Genomic DNA, 25,160 nt, shown 5'->3' on the forward strand with positions numbered 1-25,160 from the left:
CCGCATTGGAGCGATGCTTCTGAATCATTACTCTGCACTAGCGCGCTAACCAACTGAGCCACGGGGGCCCCACTGTACTGTGAAGCGACTATAGACCCCATGTGGTGATACATCACACTGAGGTGATAAGCGACGCACTATAGCGTGATATATAATCAGGGCATGACGGACAAAGCGTGTTGTAGGCGACGATGTAAGCCCACTACCGTGATACTTCATATACATTATCAAGCTATGACAGATCAAATGCCGCCATATATGATCGGACGATTACCCAGGCCCATTGCTGCAGTACATCACGAGGCGAAGACAGACTTGTATGTTGCACCTCTAGTAAATGGGTCGTTTCCCAAAGTGACGAAAAGGGTGTAGACGATAACAGATAATGGCAAAGGGCAGAGCATTTTCCAGCCTCTGGCAGTGCCGAATTAAGTGATTGGTAACAGCGTAGCTTTCTCCACCATGCTAAGGATCTCCTTTAGTTAACTTCAGCATTCAACGCGCTACTGTAATCTGATAACTGTATGATAAAGGCTGAAGTTGAGAGTTAAGAGAGTCGGGTTTGTACCTGAACCTTCATCATAACACCTCTACCGCAGAGATACAGATGGCACAAACGTCAGCGGAAGCTTCACGGGGATTCCCCAATCCTAAAGGTTAACTACACCTATCAGACGAATCCACGTCCGAATGGAACAGCCGAGTCTCTCAAGCTGTATTTCATGTGCCAACCATTGTAAAGGTGCATACAACATAGGCTCTTATAAAACTATATGATGTTATCGTACCAGCGTTGTGCCAGTTCCAGATGTATACACCAATTCCGAGCTGTCTTCTATCGTTGTCAAAAAGCTAAATATGAGTACGAAACATTGTTGGTAAGCAGTTCAGACGCTAGCTAGACCTACATGAAAATCCATTTTCTGCACACTTCAGGGGAAATTTCCTACATTTTGGCAGAGGATGTTTTGCCTTAAAAATCTACAACTTTTTGTTATTACTAGTAAATTATTATTACCAATCTTCAGCAGGCTGATAAGCAAGAAATGTCAAAATCCCAGTCCAAATTGACAACCAAAAGGTAAGGGTATTAGTCAGCCATTATATCTGTTGATATAAATGTCATACTCTGCATGACATTTAAAGTGCAGTGTCTTTATAAGTCTCCCAGCCGTGATTTCAGCAAGGACAGACTGGTATACACATTTAAACTGACGGCCAAAAGAAACTTTACAAAGAGTTCAAATCAATTTATTTTACCAAAGCAAAAAACGAGATGACTGAAGTTTAATATGCTGAAAAGACCAATGACTTTAGATATTGAAAGTCTTGAGTAAGAACGGACAAAGCAGCCTTCAAATCATTTTACAAGTGAACAAACAGAGCAATGGCCATTCCATCTTGGCTAACAATGGGCAGAGTATACAAAATTTGATTATTTTTAAAATCACTCAATATCAAAACCAATCAATATCGCGTGTGGCCACCCCTTGCTTTAATGCATGCAAAAATTCTCCGACGCATAGAAAAAGTCAGTCGTCTGATGAGATGACGAGAGATTCGTTGTCATTCATCTTGGAGAGTGAACGCCAGTTCTTGTCGGTTGGCTGCAAGGTGTGGCTGTTGTCTTACTCGAGGACCCATGATATCAAAAGGTGTTCTATGGGGGACATATCTGGGGAACGTGCAGGCCACGGCAAGACGTTGACGTCGTTGGCGTCCAGGAAATTCTGCACAACTCGAGCTGTATGGGGTCTGGGGTCGTCATGCTGGTACGGGAAACGTGGCTGCTGTTGAAGAAATGGGAGGACAACAGGACATAGAATTTCATCCACGTAACGTTGAGCTGTTAGGTTCCCGTAAATGATGACCACTGGTGTCCGTTCCTCGCCACAAATCCCACCAAACACCATCACGCTGCCGCCACCAAGCGGTACCACCTCCTGGACGCATCATGCAGCCGTTCGTTCGCCTCTTCGACGATAAACTCGCTGTCTGCCATCGGCTCGGTACAGACAGAAGCGGCTTTCATCCGTGAATACAACACGTTGCCAATCACGTCGCTGTCAATGGCCTACAATTCGAGCCAATCGCAACATCTGGCAACGATGTTCGGCTGTCAACAACTGCCCTCCGAATGGTCGATAGGCCCTAATTCTGTGAGCCATGAGTCTCCTGGACACGGTCTGCCGACTGACCCGGTGACCTAAGGCATTGATTGACGATGACGTCACTGTCAGGAAGCGATTCCTCAGGTGTAATGTACGCAGGTAGCCGTCTTTTCTGGGCGTAGTTACCCTAGGCCTGCCTGTTCTTGGCCTGTCCGATGTCTACTTTGTCTATCTGTAACGTTGTCTGAAGATTGACACAGTTGCACGAGAGCAGCCGAAGGTCTTTGCAATGTGGGCATGGGTGGCCCCCATGGATACCATACCCAGAGCCCTTTCGTGTCGTTCAGGAATCAATCGAGGCATTACTTTGGTGGTTTTTAGTCAGTGTGCAAGTCCAGCACACTGTTTGTCACGTTTTTATACACTTATTACACGTGCAGTTGCAGCCATCTATGGGTCACTTGATTTCTCAATTTTCTTCGTTGTCTCTAAACAAATTCGTGTGGGCGTATATGACGCTTCTCGCACATGGAAATATGCTTCGTACAATGTTTTCCTATAATAATTTGATATTAATTTGCTGAAAAGGCTGGTTAAATTTAACTCACGTTAAGTTTCGTAAAGTTTCTTTTGGCAGGTCAGTTTATTTGTTCTTTAACGCCATTGTTGTTCTTTCATTTATATGATGGTTGTAAGCTTTACGGCTGGAGGAAATCTGGAAACCCGGGGAAAACCACTGAGCTTTGGCAAGTTAAAGACGAACTTAAACGAATGTTAGAAAGCGCAAACGCCCTCACCCATGCTTGCAGAGAACAAGACCATGGTGTTTTCTTTCAAAACCCTTAATATGATTTTGGTTCGCAAAGTGAATTTTAGGCCAGCAAAAAAGGATGTTAATTTTTTGATAATGCGAAATTTATTTATTTATTTATTTATTTGATTGGGGTTTTACGCCGTACTCAAGAATATTTCACTTATACGACGCCGGCCAGCATTATTGTGGGTGGAAACCGGGCACAGCCCTGGGGAAGCCCACGACCATCCGCAGGTTGCTGCCAGACCTTCCCAGATATGGCCGGAGAGGAGGCCAGCATGAGCTGGGCTTGAACTCACACCGACGGCATTGGCGGATAATGCGAAACTATATATATACATTCAGTATCAGTTTTCATATATATATGTGTGTGTGTGTGTGTGTGTGTGTGTGTGTGTGTGTGAATACTGATCCTTCATAGGCTACATAAATGTACATGCTCCAGGTTGTATGCTATTGTTGTCCATTATAGATTGTTATTTTATTGTTATTTACTTATTTACTGATTTATATCATTGGTGTTTTACGTCGTACTCAAGAGTATTTCATTTATACGAAGGCGGTCAGCATTATAGTGGGAGAAAACGGGGCAGAGCCAGGAGGAGACCCACGACCACGACCAGGTTGCTGGAGGCCATCCCACGCACGACCGGAGAGGAGTGAGTGAGTGAGTGAGTGCTTGGGGTTTAACGTCGTACTCAACAATTTTTCAGTCATATGACGACGAAGGAATCATTAGGGTGCATGTACGTGTAATGTGCCTCCTTGTTGCAGGACGGATTTCCACCGCTCTTTTATTTAGTGTTGCTTCACTGAGACGACATACCGAAGGCAAGTAAGCCGCCCCGCCCGAGCCATTATACTAATACGGGTCAACCAGTCGTTGCACTATCCCCTTCATGCTCAACTTCCTCTTTTAAAGTCTTAGGTGTGACTCGATCAAGGATTGCACCGTTCTGGCGTGCTCACTCCCTAGGCCACGGGGGCCCCACGTAGTGTACTAAGGCAGCCATTTGTGGAAGTGGAAGCTTACACTGCGCAGACAAGATGTGTTAGCAGTTTCCATTAGTTTCCAAACTTCGCCTGTATATGTACTGACCGTCCAGGAATATACGTCTATTTCTGTCTGGAAAATCAGCTTATCATCCAGCAATTAGCATATTACTGATACGAACAAATGAACAACAAGCAATGTAAACAATTTATTCGCAAAAATGTGATAAGGGTGAAGGAAGCATTAAAGAGTAAATATCAGAAATACACGTATCAAAGTGCATCACGGGAAGTGAGATCATGATAATAAAATGTGAGAGAATAGGAATTTCGTGGTTGTCAAATCAGTACAAAAATAACCCACCTTTGATAGCAAAATATGCATACAGGTTGCAAGAGAGAATACTTACATCATATTGACAGTTTCATGTCCATTGTTATTGGAAGACAAAACGGTTCGCACCACGAAGGTACTAACCATACCTGATAATACATCGAAACTAAGGTAAACGCACAAACGATTGTTCTGTACAACAGAATGAATCAGTCACGAGGAAGAATGAATCAGTCACGAGGAAGAATGAATCAGTCACGAGGAAGAATGAATCAGTCACGAGGACATTAACCAGCACTTTACCATCTGGTTTAATCACTTTCCCTTAGAAAACACATGGAGTACATGAAAGGTGTTACAAATTAACACCTTATTGATTAAATTTCTTATTGATTAAATCAAATGAAAATTCCTCAGTTGAATGTACGTTTCGAATAAAATGCAGTTTCACCATGCATGTACAAACAGATAGAATAAACTATGACCTAAAGAATCAGGATGTGAACAATGCTGAATGTAGACTGAAAGCGACATTTTAAGTAAATGTTTTTCAGCAACAAACAAATGCATTTTATGAAGTTCTATACAGTGATACCAAGTAGTTTGAGTCGAATACGCTCGTGTAAAACGAAGCTGCCGTACGAAACTTTAGCATCCCCAGAACAAAATGAAGAGAAAGAGCGAGTAAATGCGATATGTATTTACAGCTGTCTTATATTACAGGTATCCACAGAACAAGAGTAGCAACCACGCTGTAAAATCTATCACATCTTCTATGTTAGATCCTTTGTTTTCAGTAAAATATGCTTTTCCGAAATAATATTAACAAGAAACTTAACTTCAAAAACTCGTTAAAACCCAATGCTAGGATAATATTGATATCATGATGTGTTTGTATTCCGACGGAAAAACGCCTGCACCGTTTCCACAACAACGTCAAAGTAAAATTTTAAGATACTGAGAACTGAAAAACCATTTTAACCACAAAATCAAGATTCGTTATGAGCGAAGCAGTATAAAGACCTTGTTCTCCATTCAGTTCTCCATTGGGTCCAACTTTTCATCAAAGTCACAGTTAAGACAGGTTCCTGTTAGCAGTGACTCATTGCTAAGAAGATATGCATACATTAGCCAGTGTGACGATGGTTCTAATCAACAGACCCAAGGGTGATTGTTGTTTTGAACAACACTCATGGGCCTAAGCTACATGTAGCTTGTGTGACTGTTGTTCTGAATCACATTCATAGGCCTTAGCTACATGTAACTGGTGTGACTGTTGTTCTCAACCACATTCAAAGGCCAAAACTACATGTTACTGGCGTGACTGTTGTTCTCAAACACATTCAAAGGCCTAAGCTACATGTAAGTGGTGTGACATTTGATATGAACCGCATTCATAGGCCAAAGCTTGATAGCAAGACTGTTGTTCTGAACCACATGCATCCACCAACAGGATGAGAGAAGATTTGTTTGGTGCATATTTGATTTTGTAGTGCATAACGAGGGGTGTATACACAGTTAATGGTAAAACAGGTGGCGGCACACAACAAACACCACGCCAGATACACTACGAGTCTTCTGTGATACAGATTCGACACAGTTATACACGAGTTCATGATCTTCACAAGTGTTACTGCCCATATGTCCGTAGGAAAATGGACAGATTCAATAGTCAAATACGAACTCTGGTATCATTTTAAAAGCACATTAATCAGAAGGGCACAATTCATTCACTATGCGATTTTAGTTATTTGACTGCGTTAGCTACAGCACGTCTATACTCATCAGGCAAATGATCAAGGCAGTTAAGCTTATCTAAAAGCTACGATTAGTTTTCGACACGACTCCCAGGGACACAACAGAAACGACCAATGCAATCACTATAAAGTGAAACGTACAGAGAAATAATGCCATAGATTTTTTTTGTCCTGCGAATACGTTTCTTAACAAAAATCTTTCATGAATTTCTCTCAAATACTCTTCAAGTACTATAGAACAATGCAATAAATTGTTCCACTAATCATCCCACAGATATGAAAACACCTGTAACAACCTGCAACGTTCATCATTGCATAACAGCAGTCTGAATAGACAGATATATTTTAATACTTATGTTGGAAGCCAATGTGGTGAACTGGGCTCAGGATATATGTCATAAACAAAATAAATTAAGATAACCATGTGGCATTTATGGCAAGAGAATTCAAGTAAGAGAAAAATACAGAGTAAATTATTTCAGTTCATTTGGTGTTACATCGTATGTTTCATAGAAGCACCAGAATGTCCATTCCTGTCAGCATCACTCAAATCCCTGCCGTAGTGAAAGCAGAAATGTAGAATTTCTGTACAACACGACTTGAAAACCTAGCCGATTACCAGTGAAACACCATCAAGATGCATTTGCTCACCCTGCCTAAGTCTACACAACTATAAGTCTATAAAGCTTAATAAGGAAATTATTATACCATACACAGTTTAAGAAAGAACTGACAATGTATGAATTAAGGTCGGCAACTCATGGCAACGCCTATCGTCGACAGTTTGTCTCACAGGAATATTGAGGAAATGACGTATGGCGGATGTGTCAAATGACTCTCAGACTTGGAAGGCTACACCGATCGATTTTAGTCCTAACCCATGACCAGTTCTCTCATGCTGACACCTTACCTCCACCCAAACTATGATTCCCGTGGGTTGTCTAGCCGTATCCATCACAGCCAGGTTTCCTGCAATCGCTCCCCTACTGAAGCATTCCCCACCATTAGGACAAACCCCGCCATAACAATCAACCCACTTTGTCAAGGCAAAGTCAACAATCGCTTGGCGACTCCATGTCCCCGGGCGGGAAAATTACTTGCATATTAGCCCTGTTTGAGTTGACGCCACTCTGAAAACACTTTCCGTGATTGCATGTTGTGGATTTGCAGCATACTTTATCTTTCCATTTTATATCATAGATGCATCCTCTGAATATCATCACGTATAAGCCACTGGGCTCCATGTAATGGCGTCTTAATTAGGCCAAGTCTTTCGAATCCTATGCTCAAGCATAAGTCGTATATGTTACTTATATAATGGAATTGTAATGCCAGATGGTGTTTCATAATTCAGCAGAACCTGTGGTATTGTTATAACGACCTTGTGTACGAAGGTCCTGTTTTCTTGCCTCCTCGCTGACATCAATTGTCACCGTTTTACCAACTTGTCCACTTAACGGCTTTAAACTACAGTTAATGTATTTGTTAAGGTCAGTTTTCTGGCTCTGTCTCAGCAGGTCAGCTCGCTTTCACGAGGTGAATTTACTGGCTCTAACTTCACGAGGTAAGTTGACTGGCTCTATATAAGCAGGTCAGTTCGCTGGCTGCACTTCACGATGTCAGCTCATTGGTTCTCAGAGTCAGTTCGCTGCCTCTATTTCACCCCAGTTTTTATTTCAAGATGTCAGTCTACTGGCTCTGTTTCAAGAGGACTGGATATCTAATTACACTCTGCCAAGTTGAACAGGCTCATCTTCATCAGCCAAAACATCGATACTATCCGCCATTTCGTGTTTCCGTTTGTGAGAACACACGAGATAACACACAAAGGCAATCAGGTAAATCACGAAAACAAGCCATGATAGAACAATAGAAAATCCATAACTCTGATTACTACCCAGAGGATGTCGAAGAGGAAGGCTCTGTTTTGCATATGCCACCGAATTTGAAAACACTTCGTTGATAACCAGCACGCAAGCAGCTGAAAGGCAAAGACACAAAAGAATACAGTAACAAGATTAGTTATAACATTTCCCAACAGGTTTAATAAATTAAGGATTTATTTCCAGGAAAACACACAAAAAATTTTTTCACCAAATTTCAGTGATAGTACATACACCTAAAAAGAGGTTTTGACAACCTCTGATACCAAAATGTACAAGATATCTATCCAGATCATACCCACCTGCCATTACATGAAGTAAGCCAGTTAGCCTCTTGTGGATGTACCGAGGCCTTTTGAACGTATACAGTGCGAAAAAATGACCCAGGAACATTATTACCATAGCTATAATGCTAAATGCTGCCTCAGTCCGACGAAAATCTACAACAGCAAAAATATCGAATATTACTCCAAACATATCACCTATACCGTCTGAGAGGGGCATTGTGCAGTGTACCTAACGTAAAACTTATTTGCTTTTTCTTTCCTGATTTCTTGAACTTAAATGCTTTTTCTCCTAACTTCCTATTTTCCAAATCTGTCTAAAAGCAAAATGTTTTCCGATCAAATTTCCGCAAAGTTTGACCTAATCCAGACTTTAAGCCAGAAAACTTAGTGGCGACTAAGAATGGCGACTTTTAGATGTGAAAGCTGTTGCTGCACCCACCAAACCATAGCCTTAACAAGCTGATTGGAGGAGAAGTCCTAGAAAATATATTAGTTCCTATTGATGCTGAAAATGCTTTTTTTTCGGTGTGTGGAAAACATCAGTTGTGAGGAAGCTTTAGCCTGCACAGGTCCGTGTTTATTTCCTTTTATTCCCAATGTAGTTACTTCATGATCAATGTCTCAAACGGTCGCTCAGGGTCAGTGTTATCTAGCACAATTTCAATTCTCAATGCCGTGGAATTGTATGTTTAGACCACCACATGTCGTACGAAAATTCCTGCATTCCTGAGCACTATCTAAAGCACAGCTGTATTTTGGCACATGCAAATCAACAAATCTTAACAGGTGTCACCACTCACTTCCTTGCCTTGTGCTGTGATCTATACTCTAGAACAGTCTATCAGAACTATCACAGTGAATTCATATCCGTTTGGGCTGATACAGAAATACATAGCTTGAAATGGCAAAACAGTTTAGCGATTGAAAATGATAATCGGTTCCGTCCATGATAAATAGAGAAAGACGCGTTCCAGACTAGCTCACTCATCAGTCTGAGAACCATGGCTGGCAAGTCGGGAAGAAATAGCACAGTTTATATGTGCTATATGATATGGGAAGTTTTGAATGACCGAATGGGTGCCTTATTGTTGCAGAAACATCGGACTTATCATAAAATACAACAAGACGTTGGTTCAGCCGTAATGGCAAAAGGCCAAAGTTCAGGCTGCATGAGTTGTTAAGGTTTTGAGCACGCGGCTAGTTGCGTATAATATAGCTTGCTTTGTGCTAGCGGCACTACATCACACTTGCATGGTTCTCCGATGGAGTGCTGGTCACATTTCAGCGATGAGGCGCTATGACGTCACATAAGAAAAAAATCCACCTACTGTGAAAACAAATCATGAAAAAAGTCAGGAGCTTTAAAAAAAACCCAGGGAGAACGAGGAGAATCTACAAACAAAACTTGGTCTCAGTGCTTCCTGGCTTCGGACTACAGGGTTACATCATAAAATATACATACTGGCAATTTCAAGGCACTAATGCCTCATTCTAAAGCAATGGAATGAAGAAACGATTAGCACTTCTTACTCTCAGGGGAAAATGTATTTCATTACGATCTAACAGTGTTCACAATACAGATATTTCTTCCACTAAATTAGTCAGTATTTAGTTTAATTTCATTTTAACAGAACATGCAGAAATCGAACGTGAAATGTGTAGATTGAAAGAATACTTTCAAAGATGGCCTTGGAGATGAATATAAGACTATAACATGGAGGGTAAAGCCAGATTATCAAAGATAATGTCATAGTTGACAAACTGATACAGAGAAGCGGTGAAATCCGGCTTCTGACCAATTTATCTCAGTCAGGCTGTTTTTGTAACTCTTGATGTAAATGCTTACATATCATTGGTGATATTAATAGCTGTTTATTAAACGTCACACCATGGTCTAGAATTACTCAAAATGATGTCTTGTCATCACATTTAAATCACAGTAACACGAAGACATACCTAAAAACCTGGAATCTACATCCGGGCGATTTTTCAGCTGTTCCTCTGTCGGAAACATCGAGAGAGACTCACACGATTCCTCTGTAAATAAACAAGTACATAACATTGTTTAACACTGCACAGACGCCCGCACAATGAACCACTCAACCAGTGTTAGCATAGCTAGTGTCTAACATGACATACGCTATTCGTGTGGGTACATATGCCTACATTTCGGCTGGCTTTACAAACATCATTCTGCAACACCTTGTTCATAGTTTTATTATCCCCAACTGATCAGAATATTTCTCAGTGAGGGTAGAGATGTCTCTGTGATTAACTTCTTAGCTTCTTAACATAACTGGTTTGTGAATCCCGCGTATATCAGGGATCTTTGAAGTTCCAAAAACTGATCTGAAACCACAATAGTAAATAACTACAGAAGTTTATTCTTTCGTACTTGTGATCAACTCATATGTGTCATTTCGGTCATCGAAAACCTACAAATTCATTATACACACTTATCGACTCGAACATATCTTTGTCTGTATAACATGTGTGTATAGCACATACTCCTTTATGGGAAAGGTTCTTAAGTAAGATTCCAAATTCTCAAAGACAGAGCAATAAATTTACAGGGCAAGAACAAGGCCAGCCTACTCTCTTTCTATATCATTTATGCTGACATCGCCAAATACTGATGATTTATAGGAGGTTCGCAACATTACCACTCCGCAGGGATATCTTTACCTCTCAGCATGGGGAACACATAATGTTAATTGCATTGGCAGGGTGTGTGGCACTGTAATATGTTGTATAGAGTATTACAGAAGAAGAAGGTTCTCCCACGGGCTTCGAGGAGCGGACAACACCATCATATACGCGTAGTGACTGGTGATGTTTAAACTTACACACTCATCCTTCCTCAAGTAGGCAGGGCAGCTTATCTTTCATGCTCAGTGTGTGCGATATTTGAGCAACATCCGTCCTCTCTACACATTAAACCTTGTATATAAGTATACATGTCTGTTTTTGTTGGTGTTCTTAAGTAACGCAATCGGTTGTCCTAAACCTGTGTTAAATATGGGTTTCCATCTTCAGTCAGTAGTATTTGCTCGAGGTAGAAGCACTTCAGTACTTTCCATAAAGCCTTTTGACATTCTGCCAAACAATTTTGAAAGAAAAAATACAGACGAAATGCTCAGAGTCTCTGGCATGCCGCTGCATGTCTATATCTAGTTTAGACTAAACTCAACAGTTTACCGTCAGTATCGCCGGACTTAGGTACACAGTCACAAATCTACATTCTGCATAATCCACAAGTCTCAGCGTGAGAAGTGGATACGTGCTAAAACACCCAGTGTACACGAGCAGCCACTCTCTTGAAAGAGGCGCGCTTTTTATATATTACAGACCTTTATGTGTGAAATCTTAGGGTTGCATGTGTTAGGAATGCTTTGATACTTCGTCGAAATTATCTATGGAACTGAATTTTCGTGCACCTATACAGGCCAGTGATGGAAAACATCTGTTTCTAAGCGGGATATACTTTATCAAAAGGTTGACTGACTGAATGATTTTCCAATGGATTTCCACGATACCCTGACAACCACTGTGCGTTTAATTGTGCAGCTAGTATGCCTTTGAACTTGATACGACTGACATACTACCGTTAGGCCTGGATTATTTATTCATTCAACTAGTTCACGGTAAACATTAGGTTCAAAGGCATTTTCAGGATCGCCTCGGTGACACCAAAGTCAACCTGAAACGTGTGTAACGGTGCTTGTTGAGTCATCGTTCAGAGTCCATTGTAGTCCCCACTTCTGTGAAGCCATTAGTTCCATCGGTCCCTTGGGTCTAGTTTGTTAACAGCATCCCTGTCATTTCCTTTCCTCATAGCAGTGTATAAGATGGCGTTGTTTCCTGTGTGGCTGTAAGCTGTCGCGGCCCCAGAAGGCCCCCTGTCTCAGAGTTTTCCCTGTACAACTGGACAGGATATCTTGTTAACAATACATAGTCTGTTACGAGGTTGCTAATGTGAAATATTCAACGTGTTTTTCCCGAATCGATCTAAACTGGTTTGGTATAGTTAAGCCAAAGATAACAGATAGTGGATAACACATGCATTCAGAGCAGTGGGTTTGCGGTTTTTACGAGCAAGCGGGTTATATCAAAAGTATCACATGGATTTGATCAAGGTGATATCCCAGTAGAATCGTACATCAATGACACATCGTATGTATATTTATGCATTAGGCTTTACATCCTCATAAATGTTTCAAACTGCAAGACCTCGTTGAATAAGAACAGTGTCAGCTATAAGTGCGATTCACTTCCAAATAAGCCTCCTATTGCAGTCACATTATTCATAGAACTGTACAATTCCACGTCATTTGAAATTGACATTTCTGCAAAACCGATACTCTGCAGCCCCCGATTATCAGCAACCCATGCTATTCAGACTATTCACCAATCAAACATATCAGGAAAATCAACCCAAAAAGCCACTGACTAATTTACAGGAACTCGGAGCTGCGCTGCCGCAGCAGTCATGCCACTGAACTGACGCTGGACGTTTGATCAGGTGTAAGCCTCATTGAATCCATAAATGTCTTGAGAACAGGAAAGGACAGAAGATATACACGACTTAGGCCAGGTCATTTTTCACTCATCACATCAAATCCATGAACGATGGATGCTTACGCCGCATTCCTTCATCTGATGTTTAGGTGCTTATTTAACTGAAATTATAGAATCTTAACAGCTGTGGTGCACATGGATAGAATATCCCCTATATTTTAATAAGATATTAAATCCTTGTACAAGTAACTTGGACCAATAGGAAATAATTCTAACTTGACATTAAGTCATACCGTACACTAGTACATTGCACTACTATGTTATTTATTTATTTATTTGATTGGTGTTTTACACCATACTCAAGAATATTTCACTTATACCACGGCGGCCAGCATTATAGTGGCAAAAAAACGGACAGAGCCCGGAGGAAACCCACGACCATCCGCAGGTTGCTGGTAAACCTTCCCACGTACAGCCGGAGAGGAAATCAGCACGAGCTGGACTTGAACAGCGATCGATTTGGTGAGAGGCTCCTGGGTCATTACGCTGCGCTAACGCGCTAACCAACTGAGCTACTACGTTTAGCACCTATGGGGCATACTCATAAAACGAGCCAGTACTCGGATGATCGTTGCATAGCATAATGAAGCTAACAGTTTAATTAAATATATAACACAGGTATTCTTCATGTACGGTTATAGTATGGCTATTCTTCATGCATGGTTACAACATGGCTATTCTTCATGCATGGTTACAACATGGCTATTCTTCATGCACGGGCACAACTTGGCTATTCTTCATGCACGGTTACATCATGGCTCTTCTTCATGCACGGTTTTTACGATGTGCCATGCAGGGGCCTTGCAATTAGCTCATTCTATCACCAGTGGGGGGAGGGGCGGGGAGGAGGGATGCTCCCGTGTTATCTTTGACATTTACACGAGTTATGAGGAGAGAGAGTAGTGTGGGTCGCTGGGTCATCACGCATCTGTCTAACAGACAACACCTTAAACATCCACCACGGCCCAAACCGTAATTCAGTTAGTTCCTTGCCCTCGACCACTGAAAACTAACCAATCGAGGGTTCACAAAGAGTAGAGTTTTATTTCAACACAACATCTCGAATTTTGAACAAGAATCACAGGAAAGGATTTCTACGTTTGCAACTGATTTAAATACGCTAGATGTACACTTTTCTGACCCACATCTTCCCTCCTTGTTTTATGTCACAAACTTGCCACATGCAAGAGAAAGTGTATTACAAGGTATCCATCCCTTGGACGTGAATACAGATAATGAACGTGAACTCCATGCAAGTGCTATAACATCTGTTACGGGTACAGGCTCCGATAATCCTGTGTACTTACTCCTAGCCGAATGAGAAACCTCCAGAACTCAACATAAAGAACAGCATATATTCTACTGGTGTACACACTATAGTGAGTGCTATTTCGGTCCACAACATGCCAGCAGAGAAAATGCCTCTAACAAAGCTAAATTATTCACGGCACGCCACAACAGACTCTCGTCTCGCTGCATGCCATTTGTGCACGCTGAGAGGAGCAAAGGCAAAGGGTTAGCTTTGCCCGGACCGCCCGTAATCTATGGCCTCATCAAATGTTCAGCCGGATATATTGCAAGCCACAATCTAAACAAGCCCTTTCAATTTTGTAATAAGGAGGAAATGTGATTCTTCATCCTCCACATTCTACACACCCACCCCCTCCCCGCCTTCTTCCCCAACTCCTTCCAGTGTTGTCCTCGGCGCCTTGCAGCCCTGGAGTCTCTATGTAAGATGCCATCTATACCTTTGTAACAAAAACATTTTCATCGCCAAAGTTTAGAGAAAAGCAGATTGTACAGTACATATATATAGGCTTTACAATACTGGTCTATGAGATATGTGTGGGTAATATCATTTCTTTAGTGTTGTTCGCCTCGAGAGTTACCCCATAGCATTGCACACATTTACTTCATGGTGTGAAACCATCTAATTACACGATACTCAGCGACGTGCTTTGCAATCAGTATGTGGTGTTAAGCGTTCCTGCATCACGTGGCGTAATCCACGCTATCCTGATATTGGATTGATCTGAAGCATGCATACAGCTTTTGAATAGTCCTTTTTAATGCAATATTCCGTCTCATAATAACTGGTATGAATTTGTAACCGCAGTTAAAACAGATACAGCTAAGAGCATGGAGTTTTCATGACCTGTCAAATTTCAACAACACGCTGAGCGAAATATTAATCGTTTTGATTCACATTCGTCTCTATATCCAAATCACGTGTATATGATTCTATGATACGATTTCATTGCGGCCTAAATTACGTATGTAGGGGTTCATACTTCCACTTTATTCACATCGGGTTCCGTGCTAGGATTAGCTGATGATGACGAAGGAAGTTATTACTCTGCATAACGACCGAAACGTGAATACAGGCGTCATCACAGGCATTCCTGCACCTATCTTCAACCATAATGGACGTCACAGTTCGATAATAAAAAAATTTCCAAACCAAACACAAACAATACGGAAGAAATACAAAGGAGCGGCGAAAAGATGCTCCATCATTTAGACTTCTAAAGTTAAGCGGATTTAAGCATTCTCGTTTTTCAAACTTTTGTATCTAAGATACACTTTGATCGCAGTATGTCACAGTACCAATGCAGCAATTATATTTAGCGCGATGCATATACCGCCCTCAAGTGGAATATGCAGCCCCCCCCCCCCCCCCCCCAACACTGTGATATGCGGAATATGCAGCCCTAGCCCTGGGTTAAGTGGAATATGCAGCCCCTAACACTGGGATAAGCGGAATATGCAGCCTCTAGACCTGAGATAAGCGGAGTATGTAACCCCCAGCCCTGGAATAAGGGGAATATGTAAACCCTAGTCCTGGGTTAAGTGGAATATGCAGCCCCTAACACTGGGATAAGCGGAATATGCAGCCTCTAGACCTGAGATAAGCGGAGTATGTAACCCCCGGCCCTGGAATAAGGGGAATATGTAAACCCTAGTCCTGGGTTAAGTGGAATATGCAGCCCCTAACACCGGGATAAGCGGGATATGCAGCCTCTAGACCTGAGATAAGCGGAGTATGTAACCCCCGGCCCTAAAATAAGCGGAATATGCAATCCCTAGCCCTGGGATAAGGGGAATATGTAAACCCTAGTCCTGGGTTAAGTGGAATATGCAGCCCCTAACACCGGGATAAGCGGGATATGCAGCCTCTAGACCTGAGATAAGCGGAGTATGTAACCCCCGGCCCTAAAATAAGCGGAATATGCAATCCCTAGCCCTAGGATAAGGGGAATATGTAAACCCTAGTCCTGGGTTAAGTGGAATATGCAGCCCCTAACACCGGGATAAGCGGGATATGCAGCCTCTAGACCTGAGATAAGCGGAGTATGTAACCCCCAGCCCTGGAATAAGCGGAATATGCAATCCCTAGCCCTGGGAAAAGCGGAATATGTAACCCCTAGGCCTGATATAAGCGAAATATGTAAACCCTAGTCCTGGGTAAAGTGGAATATGCAGCCCCTAACACTGGGAATGTGAGAAAAGGGGAACCATGCTGAAATAAATAAATCATCCAAGACCCCACCATGAATGCACTTGGTCGTACTCGTGCCTCTTGCAACGTTAATAATGTACCCAGTATACCCATTACACTATACTCATCAAAGCATGGTTCCCAGAACAAGCACTGGTTCCACCTTAACAACAACTCCTCTTGTCTATCAAATAAACCTCTGATTCTTATTACCGATAGCATGCACCACCGAGCACATCATAAAAGTCAATAGGACCGCGGTCTGGCCGGGTAAACATCCCGTGACTACCACCAGATCCAACAAAGTGCACTGTATGAGTCCTGTAACTTATCATATCATCATTTATCACCTCATTCTGCTGTCAACATCAGTTAATATTTTCACGATGTTACGGGGCCAAACACAATATTTTTACAGCCATTATTTAGTTTCAACAAAGAAGAAAAGTGCATGTTAAATAAATTGGACCATTTTTGCACAGCTTCTCTGAGGTTTATTAAATCTATGAATGATTAAATCGTGTAGAGCTTTATCCTCGGGCTAAATCAAATACAATTCCCTTTGATGAAAAAATCAGAGTTGACTTTTTGTTCTGGAAATTATCACAGCATTGTAATTGTACTGATGACAAGAAAACCTTCCAATTGCTGGCTAATACTTAAGGCCCAAAAAATTATCAGACCACTGAATAAAGGAAGGAACAACCATGCCCCAAAAGCTGATCAGCTGTAATGTAATTAAGTGTCAAGCCAGAGTTGATTAAATTTCCCCAAGCACCCCTACATGGGGATGTTAAACGGAAAAGGTTATTGCCTGCTTCATTGTCAAACTACACACAGAAAAACAAACGAGCAAACGGACATATACCCCATGGAAAGTTGACCAGTTATTAGGCCCTTTATAATTAAGCCTCAAATTAAATTTGAGTAAATTCTGTCCAGCAGTTCCGGGTATATCTCTCAGACAAGCTTTTGTCTGCTGCAGCGTCAGAATACTGACGACAACCGAACGGACAGACGAATCCTAAAAACTGGTCACTTGTCCTTATCATGAAACTTCAAACTAAACTTTAATAAATTCTGCCGATTCTTTTAAGAGATATCACAAGAACAGCTATTGGCCAATAAAATGTAAAATGGTGATGGACGGACAAACGAGCTGACCATCAAACCCCATAGTTGACCAATTCACATCAAGCTTGAAGACAAAGTTGATACTTTTGAATATATGTCAGGGTGACTCACGAACAGCAGATACCAGCTATGGCTATGACTATGGCTAAAGGTTTAAAGTCTTGCAGACCCCACAAAGGTAGCTAGTTCCTGCCGGAACTTTCAATAAGCAGCTGCCGTTTGGCTATTGTAAAATAAATAGGTAACACATGGCTACAAAATTGCGGAACAGACACGCTCTGACCGGATCGACATACTTCCTGTCCTGGTAACCATCGAGTTTGAAATGTTGGTTGTGCTATTTTTCTCCACTGAAGTAGCATGTATGGTCGATGGAGACTACCTGTTAACAGTCAATAAGCATAGAGTTTTATCTTTATTCGTACTGTGCATCGTTACCTTTCCACAATATACACAATCCTGCACTTTCCTGCCTTGTCAGTGGGCAATGATGTATGAATGCTTGGGGATTTACGTTGGATATCTGGACAGTTGTAATCAAAGCGCTACTGAGATACATATTTTGTTATCGACAACTTATATACTAGAATGGTACACGATCGTAACACCGATTTCACTCATTCGTCTAGTACCTTGTGCCTTTCCAACATCACTGAAAACTGTTGACTGTTTTTCTTTGCATGATAGCGTCCCAATTTCGTATTTTATATACTTTCTTAATTAATTAGTGGTTTGTGTTACACGTCCTTTGAGGAAATGATTGGCCTTGCAATTATTGGTCTGAAACGTCCATCTTGGTTGACGGCTGATCTATCGATGTCTGTTTCGACTCATAGATTAACAATTTTGGAAGCCATATGACGACGAGGTGTCTTTAAGTGTGTATACATATACTGTGTCTTCTTGTAGCTGCCCACAACTGAAGTAGCATGCCGAACACACCAGACATGACACCCCATGCACCTAGTCACTTTATACAGCCATCGGGTCAAGTGTTGCTTCCTTGCTCTAACCTCGTAGTGCTAAGTGCCAAGCGAGGCAGCAACAAATGCCATTTTAGTCTTTGGTATAACTCGATCTGGGTTTGATCACACGTCTGATCACACGTCTCCTGACTTCTAGGTGGATGCTCTAACCATTAGACGACCGAAGTGGTCAAAGGACAAAGTAACATATAGGACAAAGATGTCTGGCTCTCGGTGCTTCCTTGCAAACCCTTTATAAGCGTTTATCGAATTGTCATTCATCGTGGCTTATCGTTACACTTTCAATCAGCTACCACTCTTGGGTCCTATGTCCAGTGTTTAGTGTTGCTAAATTCTTCATCAGCGTATACTGTCAGTGCTTAAAACTGTCATTTCATCAGTGCTTTGTGCTTTATCAGTGCGCAAGCCACAATGTCTATTTAGCAGTGACTTACTGTTATTATAGCCCTCATCAGCACATACTGTCAGGTCTAATCAACAATGCGTAGAGCTGTCACTTCTTCAGTACCCACTACTGTTATAGCATTCATCAGCGCTTACTCTAAGGCCTAATCATCAGTGCTTACTGCCAGGTTTGTTCACCGGTGCTTAGTGGTTGTCATTCCATCCCTGCTTATATTAGAGCGTGCTGTCATTTTATGAGCGCTTAATGCTATGTCAATATATCACTGCTCAGTGCGTCATTTTTTCATTAGTGCGCATGTGGACATGTTTGTCCATCAATGCTTACTGTTATAATGCCCAAAAGCGCATATAGTCATGTCCTTTTAGTGCCACCCTTACTGCTTACTCCCATGTTCTTTTATCAGCGCTTTCTGCCTTATCCGGCGCTTAGCCCTTCGACATCACTTACTGCGGGCCCAGTCATTAGTGCTAGCTGGCGTGCTCCTTCATTTAAGGGAATTTGCATGCCTTTCATCAGTGATGTCAAAAATTACTTCCACCAATGCTAACTGACATACCTTATCACTGTTACCTTAAATGCTCTACCATCAATGCTCTCTAGTAGACCTATAATTTAGCTATACAATATCACCACTCAACTAACTCAATAATTAGTGGTCCTAAAAGACATAAACCTTCTGTTGTAGATTACATTTCCTTCATAAGAAACAGCGCTCAGGTAATCTCTATCCAATTTATTGCCTCAGGTCTAGAAGTTTGGCAAATTTAAATTATAATTGTATGGCAAAGATGTCGGAAGTTTCTGAGTCTGCCTGATAATCACGGCAAACTAGTATTTCACTCAGAATTAGCAATCGTGTCCTCCTTCCCAAAACTGTGTATTATTCGCATAGCGTTTCACCACACGCTAGCCATCATATTCTTGAAATATAATCCATCAAGAAATTTAAAATGTCTCGTGATTACTGAAATATCATTAATGTCCACTATCACATGCGGATATTATTTATTTATTTACTTATTTATTTATTTATTTATCCTTTTATTTGATTGGTATTTTAGGCCGCATTGTAGAATATTGCACTTATACGACGGTGGCCAGCATTAGGGTGGTAAACTACCAAGCAGGGCCCGGGAAAAACCTACGATCATCCACAGGTTGATGACATGCACGCCTCCTCAAAGCGGAAGACAGGCGACGAAGGCAAGATGAGCTGAATTGAACTCACAGCAATCGCATTGGTGAGAAGCTATATTGAGGCCTAGTACTACGATAATACGCGAGCCACTCGAACACGGAGGTCTCTCAAAGACGAGAGGCCTGGGAATCAAACCCGGGTCGGGTCATACCAAAGACCTGTAAAATTGCATGTGTTGCTGAATTGCTTGGCGTTTACTAGAGATTAGAGCAATAATACAGCCTGGTTAGCCCTTTGTGTCTGGGTTGGTATAATGTCTGCTGTCTTTGGAGGCATAGGCTCGCCCTGTCCCAAGAAAATACATTATATGTGCATTAATGATTCCTCGTCGTCATATGACTGAAAATTGTTAGGTCTGACGAATATAAACCAAAGCATACTCACATACAAGTACATACGGAAGCCCCGCGGGCATTACTTAAAACTTGTTGGTCGTTTCTAAGGCGTAATCATTTAAACCAGTTCACTAATTCAAATGACGCCGTAATTTTGCTTCCGTTATCAGCCTGTAGTAAAAACACTTTACTGTAATACTACCGTTGTCACCGTAATGACACGAAGTAATATAGGATCTATGGGAACTATTTGGAGTGGATGTATAAAAATGGCTGTAGTACATGCTAACGTAGGCCAATAATCCAGTTTGTCAAAGAACAAGCCAACGGGCTGGGAAAATGTTCTTGTGGAATTGTCTGACACATGGTTTGTTTACCTAACGGATACATGCTTCCTGATTACATTCACAGATAAGGAGTAGCTATTAATTCGATCGAAGCCGGTGCCTGAATACCCAAACTTGTCATGCTTACCCACAATATCCATTCTGTGAGATGCGAATATGATGGAATCGATGGCTGGGGTTATGAATACCTCTTGCCAGGGCTTGCATCAGGAACCATCTATCTACAGCTTCACTGGCATACATTTATGCATCTTTAAAAAGCCCAAAGCTCCTTGTAGTTCAATAACAGCAATGCACTTGTTCCAAATTTGCTTCGCACGGTGTAAAAGAAATGACTTCCAAATCTAAAAAAAATGCGACAACTAGAGTTGTGGCATTTCTGTATGGAACTTTTATTATCTACAGTTACGATTCTTCACTGCGCTATGTAAAGACTCCAGAAATTAGGCTGGTGACAGGAGATAATCAACTCTGTGTCAAATATCAATAATGTCAAAATATACATGTACCTGTATGAACACGACGTACTTACGACGACAGGATAAAAACAAGTAAAAAGTTTTCTTTGCCCCATTAAGCAAAAACTCAAAAAAGCGTATCACAACTAAATTATTTTTGTTTCTAACCGGGGGCCGTCTAATTTAAGACACAATGGAAGGAGTGGCTATACGTATTCCCCTTTGTCATCAAAAGAACCAGTTGGCCGTTAAACAAAACATCCTGGTATATGTTGAATGGGATATAATAGTTGTTTAGTGCTATGAGTGTGTATGCAGGGTGTATTACCAGGTGAGACACTACATATATAAAGAGTTGATACTGCATTCAGATTAAATAGGTGGAGTGTGACAGTTGTTAACATGCGAGACTGACGGTATGAATAGAGGATGCTTTCCATCAAAGCCACTATCAACAGTTGGCAATTTATTCGTGTACTATACAATAAATGACGGATACAGGACAAGTAAAGTAGTAGAGGTATTCGTCGACAATAGATATCGACGACAGATGAGCTATTAAACAACGCCCGCGTGTCTGGTCGACGGGTGTTCAGAGCTATCTGTCCCACATAACACACTGACAACTAGCGAGCTATTACGTCTGAATGCACAAAAGAGGTAGTTTGAGGAGAGGTGCTTAATAGTGTAGTGATTAGTTGGGAAAACACCATCATACAGATCTAGGTTAATCTGATGGATGGGAGATTTGGGGGCTAGAATCCCCACCCATGCCTGTAATACCAGGGTCTCATGCACGGGACTGGTTTGCTATACCGACATAGTATCTACAGAGAGCGATGAACTCACAGTAGTACAGGAAGGCGAAGGTCAGGGCACCCATACAGGGGTATCCTACTCATCACGACCCTGGATTTCTCTCCCACCATGACCCGATTTCATCCATCGCCTAAGGCAGCATTTGTACGCATTTTCGTCACTACGGCCCACCTTAAATTTTCTATTGTGAAAGAGCCATGTTCAGGTAAATCTTTTAAGAATACACGAAACACAATAATTGCACAAGACCGTTCATACCGATGGCTGAACAGCTCTTGGCTCGGCTACAACACTAGACAAGCCATTTTGGGCCTCTCACTAATCCAACTACTAATACTCATACATAAAGCTCACGTAGATAAAACTTTTTTAGCACTTTTTTTAACACATCTTTTGAACCTTGGAGTCGTTTACCACCAGTGGTTGGGTAATGCTGCGAAGTGCAACTGTACTGATGGGAGGGGGTGTGAGCCTCGGAGACACCACCCCCAGAGTACTTACCCTCTTCTTCGGTCGCCCGTGACCACTCCACCACACAGGTCACCCAAATGCCCGAGTGGGTACGAACCACGACGGTGGAATTGGTGAAAGCCACATCTGGGAAGACCACGATCAGCCAGTAGTTAGTTCCGATGGCTATAATTTGCATCAAGTAACCTACCAGGGTGGCAATAGTTACACCTATCAGTAATTTTTTCTCGTAGCTTGCCACAGCCCCCATCCTGTATGGAAGTCTGTGAACAGAGGGACTTATTGAGAGACAAGCTGTCCGAGTGACAAGCCTCTCTTCCTCTCTCTAGCTCTTCTCCCGACCCGCACACAGCACCAGGTGTACGGTGCAGCTGATCTTCACTGCACCATCTCTCCGCCTGTGGTTTCAATTATTTACTGGGCCTTTTCCACGGTCAGCCGCGCTCTCTTTTCCAGCTAACCTGGTAGTGTTCGTCAGAGCGGATTTCACGTTTCCCCTCCTGCCATCCGTCAGAGAGGTATGCAGCGGTTTGCAGCTGAGCTAAGCTGAAACCTCGTGCGTACCTCCCAATATCATCTTTCATATATGTATGTCATATAGCCAAGCCCGGTGGTTCAGCTGCTGTTTGGTAAATATACACAATGTACAAAACTGATCGTAGTTTTCACTGGGACAGATAGTACTACGTAGTCTGCTGTTTGCCACAATGATCTAAACAAACAGAATAAACAGTATTACGTGATATTGCTCACGCCGAGCAATAAATAAGACGTGTGTCATTGTATACACAGTTGGCAAAGCTGCGACTTATCCCAAGCCCAGGCGCCCAATAATAAATGTTCACCACTGTCCATCAGCCCATTCCAGTTAAATGACCTGTAGCTTAATAAATTTGGCATTCCTCGTGAAGTGTGTGATGACACTGGTCCTCCGTCAGCTGCTGTGCTGTGTTATTCACCAGTCCTGGTCGATAGTCCCTATATACCTTTGATGAGCCAGTCACAGTAATGAGCTCATTGTAGACCTCTCTTCCCAACCGATGCCTTCTGTGACCTTTTAATCGGCTGTTTTATCGCAACTACTTGATGACTCTAGAATCCTAATGCTTGTCTACTAGAGCAATTTCCTAGAAATTGATATCGTACAACCGCCATGCGCTGCACAGCAGAGGTCTATACATAATGGCTCTTGTGGATTACTTTGTTTTATACATACTGATAGGCCTACTTACAGATTATCTCCCTTGGTTGAAAGGCGCCACAACACTCAGTAAATAAAAAAAAGTTCTATAAATGCTCTTTTTGTAGGAGAATTATCTGAAGGACGTCATGTGTCCATGCGCAAGTAATATCAAAACTGTGTGATAGTAAATTCTCACAAGTTCAAAAGTTTCTACTGAACTGAACACAATGGTCCATGCCAGAAGCGAGTAAGATCTCTTTTGATAAGGTCAAAACGTTCCAAATGTCTGCCCATAACGTACATCCGTCACGCCTATACCCAGTTAAATCAAAGCAGCTTTAAAACACGCACCCGTTGCACACTCGACATCTCTTGTCCCTATGTCGGACGCATCCATTGTTATAACTAACAGCACAGAGGACCTAATGGTGTTCTTTCAGAATCATCATTGAACCAGTGGACAAGGTTATTAAACCTGTCAAATAACAGTTTTTATCTCGTGACTGCATGAGAGGAATCAAAACGTTTAGAATCAGTTATACACTACCGGGCTGAAAGGACCTGGCATACTTCCTGCCTCGCAACAGATCGTTAAAGTTCTTATTAGAAGATATGGCTAGATAAACTTAAACAGGCATTTAAAATGTAGAATTACAACCAGGGAAATTATTTATAACTGTATTATTTAGGATTTTCGACCCACGTGTATAATATATTAAATATATCGACCTAACCAGACTTTTACTACAAACGACTATACAACCTGGGGAGTAAAACGAGAGCAGCGACGACAGTGTTATAGCTGGCAAATGGTCACCTCATTTAGGGATTTTCCTCTAACTGCTTTAAATGCTTCAAAAGTAGCAACGTTAGAACCATTCATTTACGTCTTTATTTATTTGATTATTGTTTTACGCGGGGCTGAGGAATATTTCACCCTACACGGACGCCAGCATTATGGTGAGAGGAAACCGGGCAGCACCCGAAGGAAATGACCTATTTAGAACCACGGCTATGGCTTTAACAGAATTAAGTAAAAAAGAATAAACGCAGTGATGCTAATTGCAACTTATTAGACGTCACTGGCTGGGAATTACTAAAAATGCTGTATTGTCATCTCATTTAATATAAATGAAAACCAGCAGAATCATCACGCAGAAAAATGGTTCATGCAGGTCTATTCAGTGCTTTTGCACCGAAGCTATGCTATCTAACGCCCTTTGTAACCCAGTAAAAGCAGTGAATCTGTCTACAACCTAAAACCTCCATGCATGCATGAGAAATATTTGGGTATATGTATATATGTAAGGTATATGTTAAAAAAAAGTTTAAACGCAAGAACAGGTGTGTTGCTCACAGAGCCCGCACTTCGTACTTCAGAAACCTGATATAAATATCAGAAAATAAACTACCTGCCTGTAAAGGTCCGGTGTTTTAATTAATGGAAAGAAATTGCGCGATACTGTCTCATCCATGGAGCTGATGAACAATCCGTATGTCACGTGATGGCTTGATTGACAGGCCAATGGTTAATTGTGAGGGCATTATGATGTGTTGTCAGTTTTAT

The 25,160-nt window shown here is 41.7% G+C and overlaps 1 protein-coding gene across 1 annotated transcript; it reads right to left on the minus strand.

The window, feature by feature from the left end:
• Positions 1-4,120: 4,120 nt before the first annotated feature.
• LOC135481918 (uncharacterized) lies at positions 4,121-23,319 on the minus strand. Its single transcript, XM_064761696.1, has 4 exons — positions 22,441-23,319; positions 10,136-10,216; positions 8,195-8,332; positions 4,121-7,990 (listed from the first exon to the last, which is right to left on the minus strand). The coding sequence occupies exons 1-4, from the start codon at positions 22,658-22,660 to the stop codon at positions 7,734-7,736; spliced, it is 696 nt and encodes a 231-aa protein (XP_064617766.1). The 5' UTR covers positions 22,661-23,319; the 3' UTR covers positions 4,121-7,733.
• Between the last annotated feature and the right edge of the window lie 1,841 nt (positions 23,320-25,160).

This window comes from Liolophura sinensis, chromosome 1 (genome assembly GCF_032854445.1).
Source record: "Liolophura sinensis isolate JHLJ2023 chromosome 1, CUHK_Ljap_v2, whole genome shotgun sequence".
Taxonomy (NCBI): Eukaryota; Metazoa; Mollusca; class Polyplacophora; order Chitonida; family Chitonidae; genus Liolophura; species Liolophura sinensis.

Coding starts and splice junctions, on each gene's coding strand:
- LOC135481918 (XM_064761696.1), bottom strand. CDS start 22,660: ATGGGGGCTGTGGCAAGCTACGAGAAAAAATTACTGATAGGTGTAACT. Junction 10,217..22,440: donor ACGGGCGACCGAAGAAGAGG/GTAAGTACTCTG, acceptor GTTTATTTACAG/AGGAATCGTGTGAGTCTCTC. Junction 8,333..10,135: donor TGTAGATTCCAGGTTTTTAG/GTATGTCTTCGT, acceptor TTGCTGTTGTAG/ATTTTCGTCGGACTGAGGCA.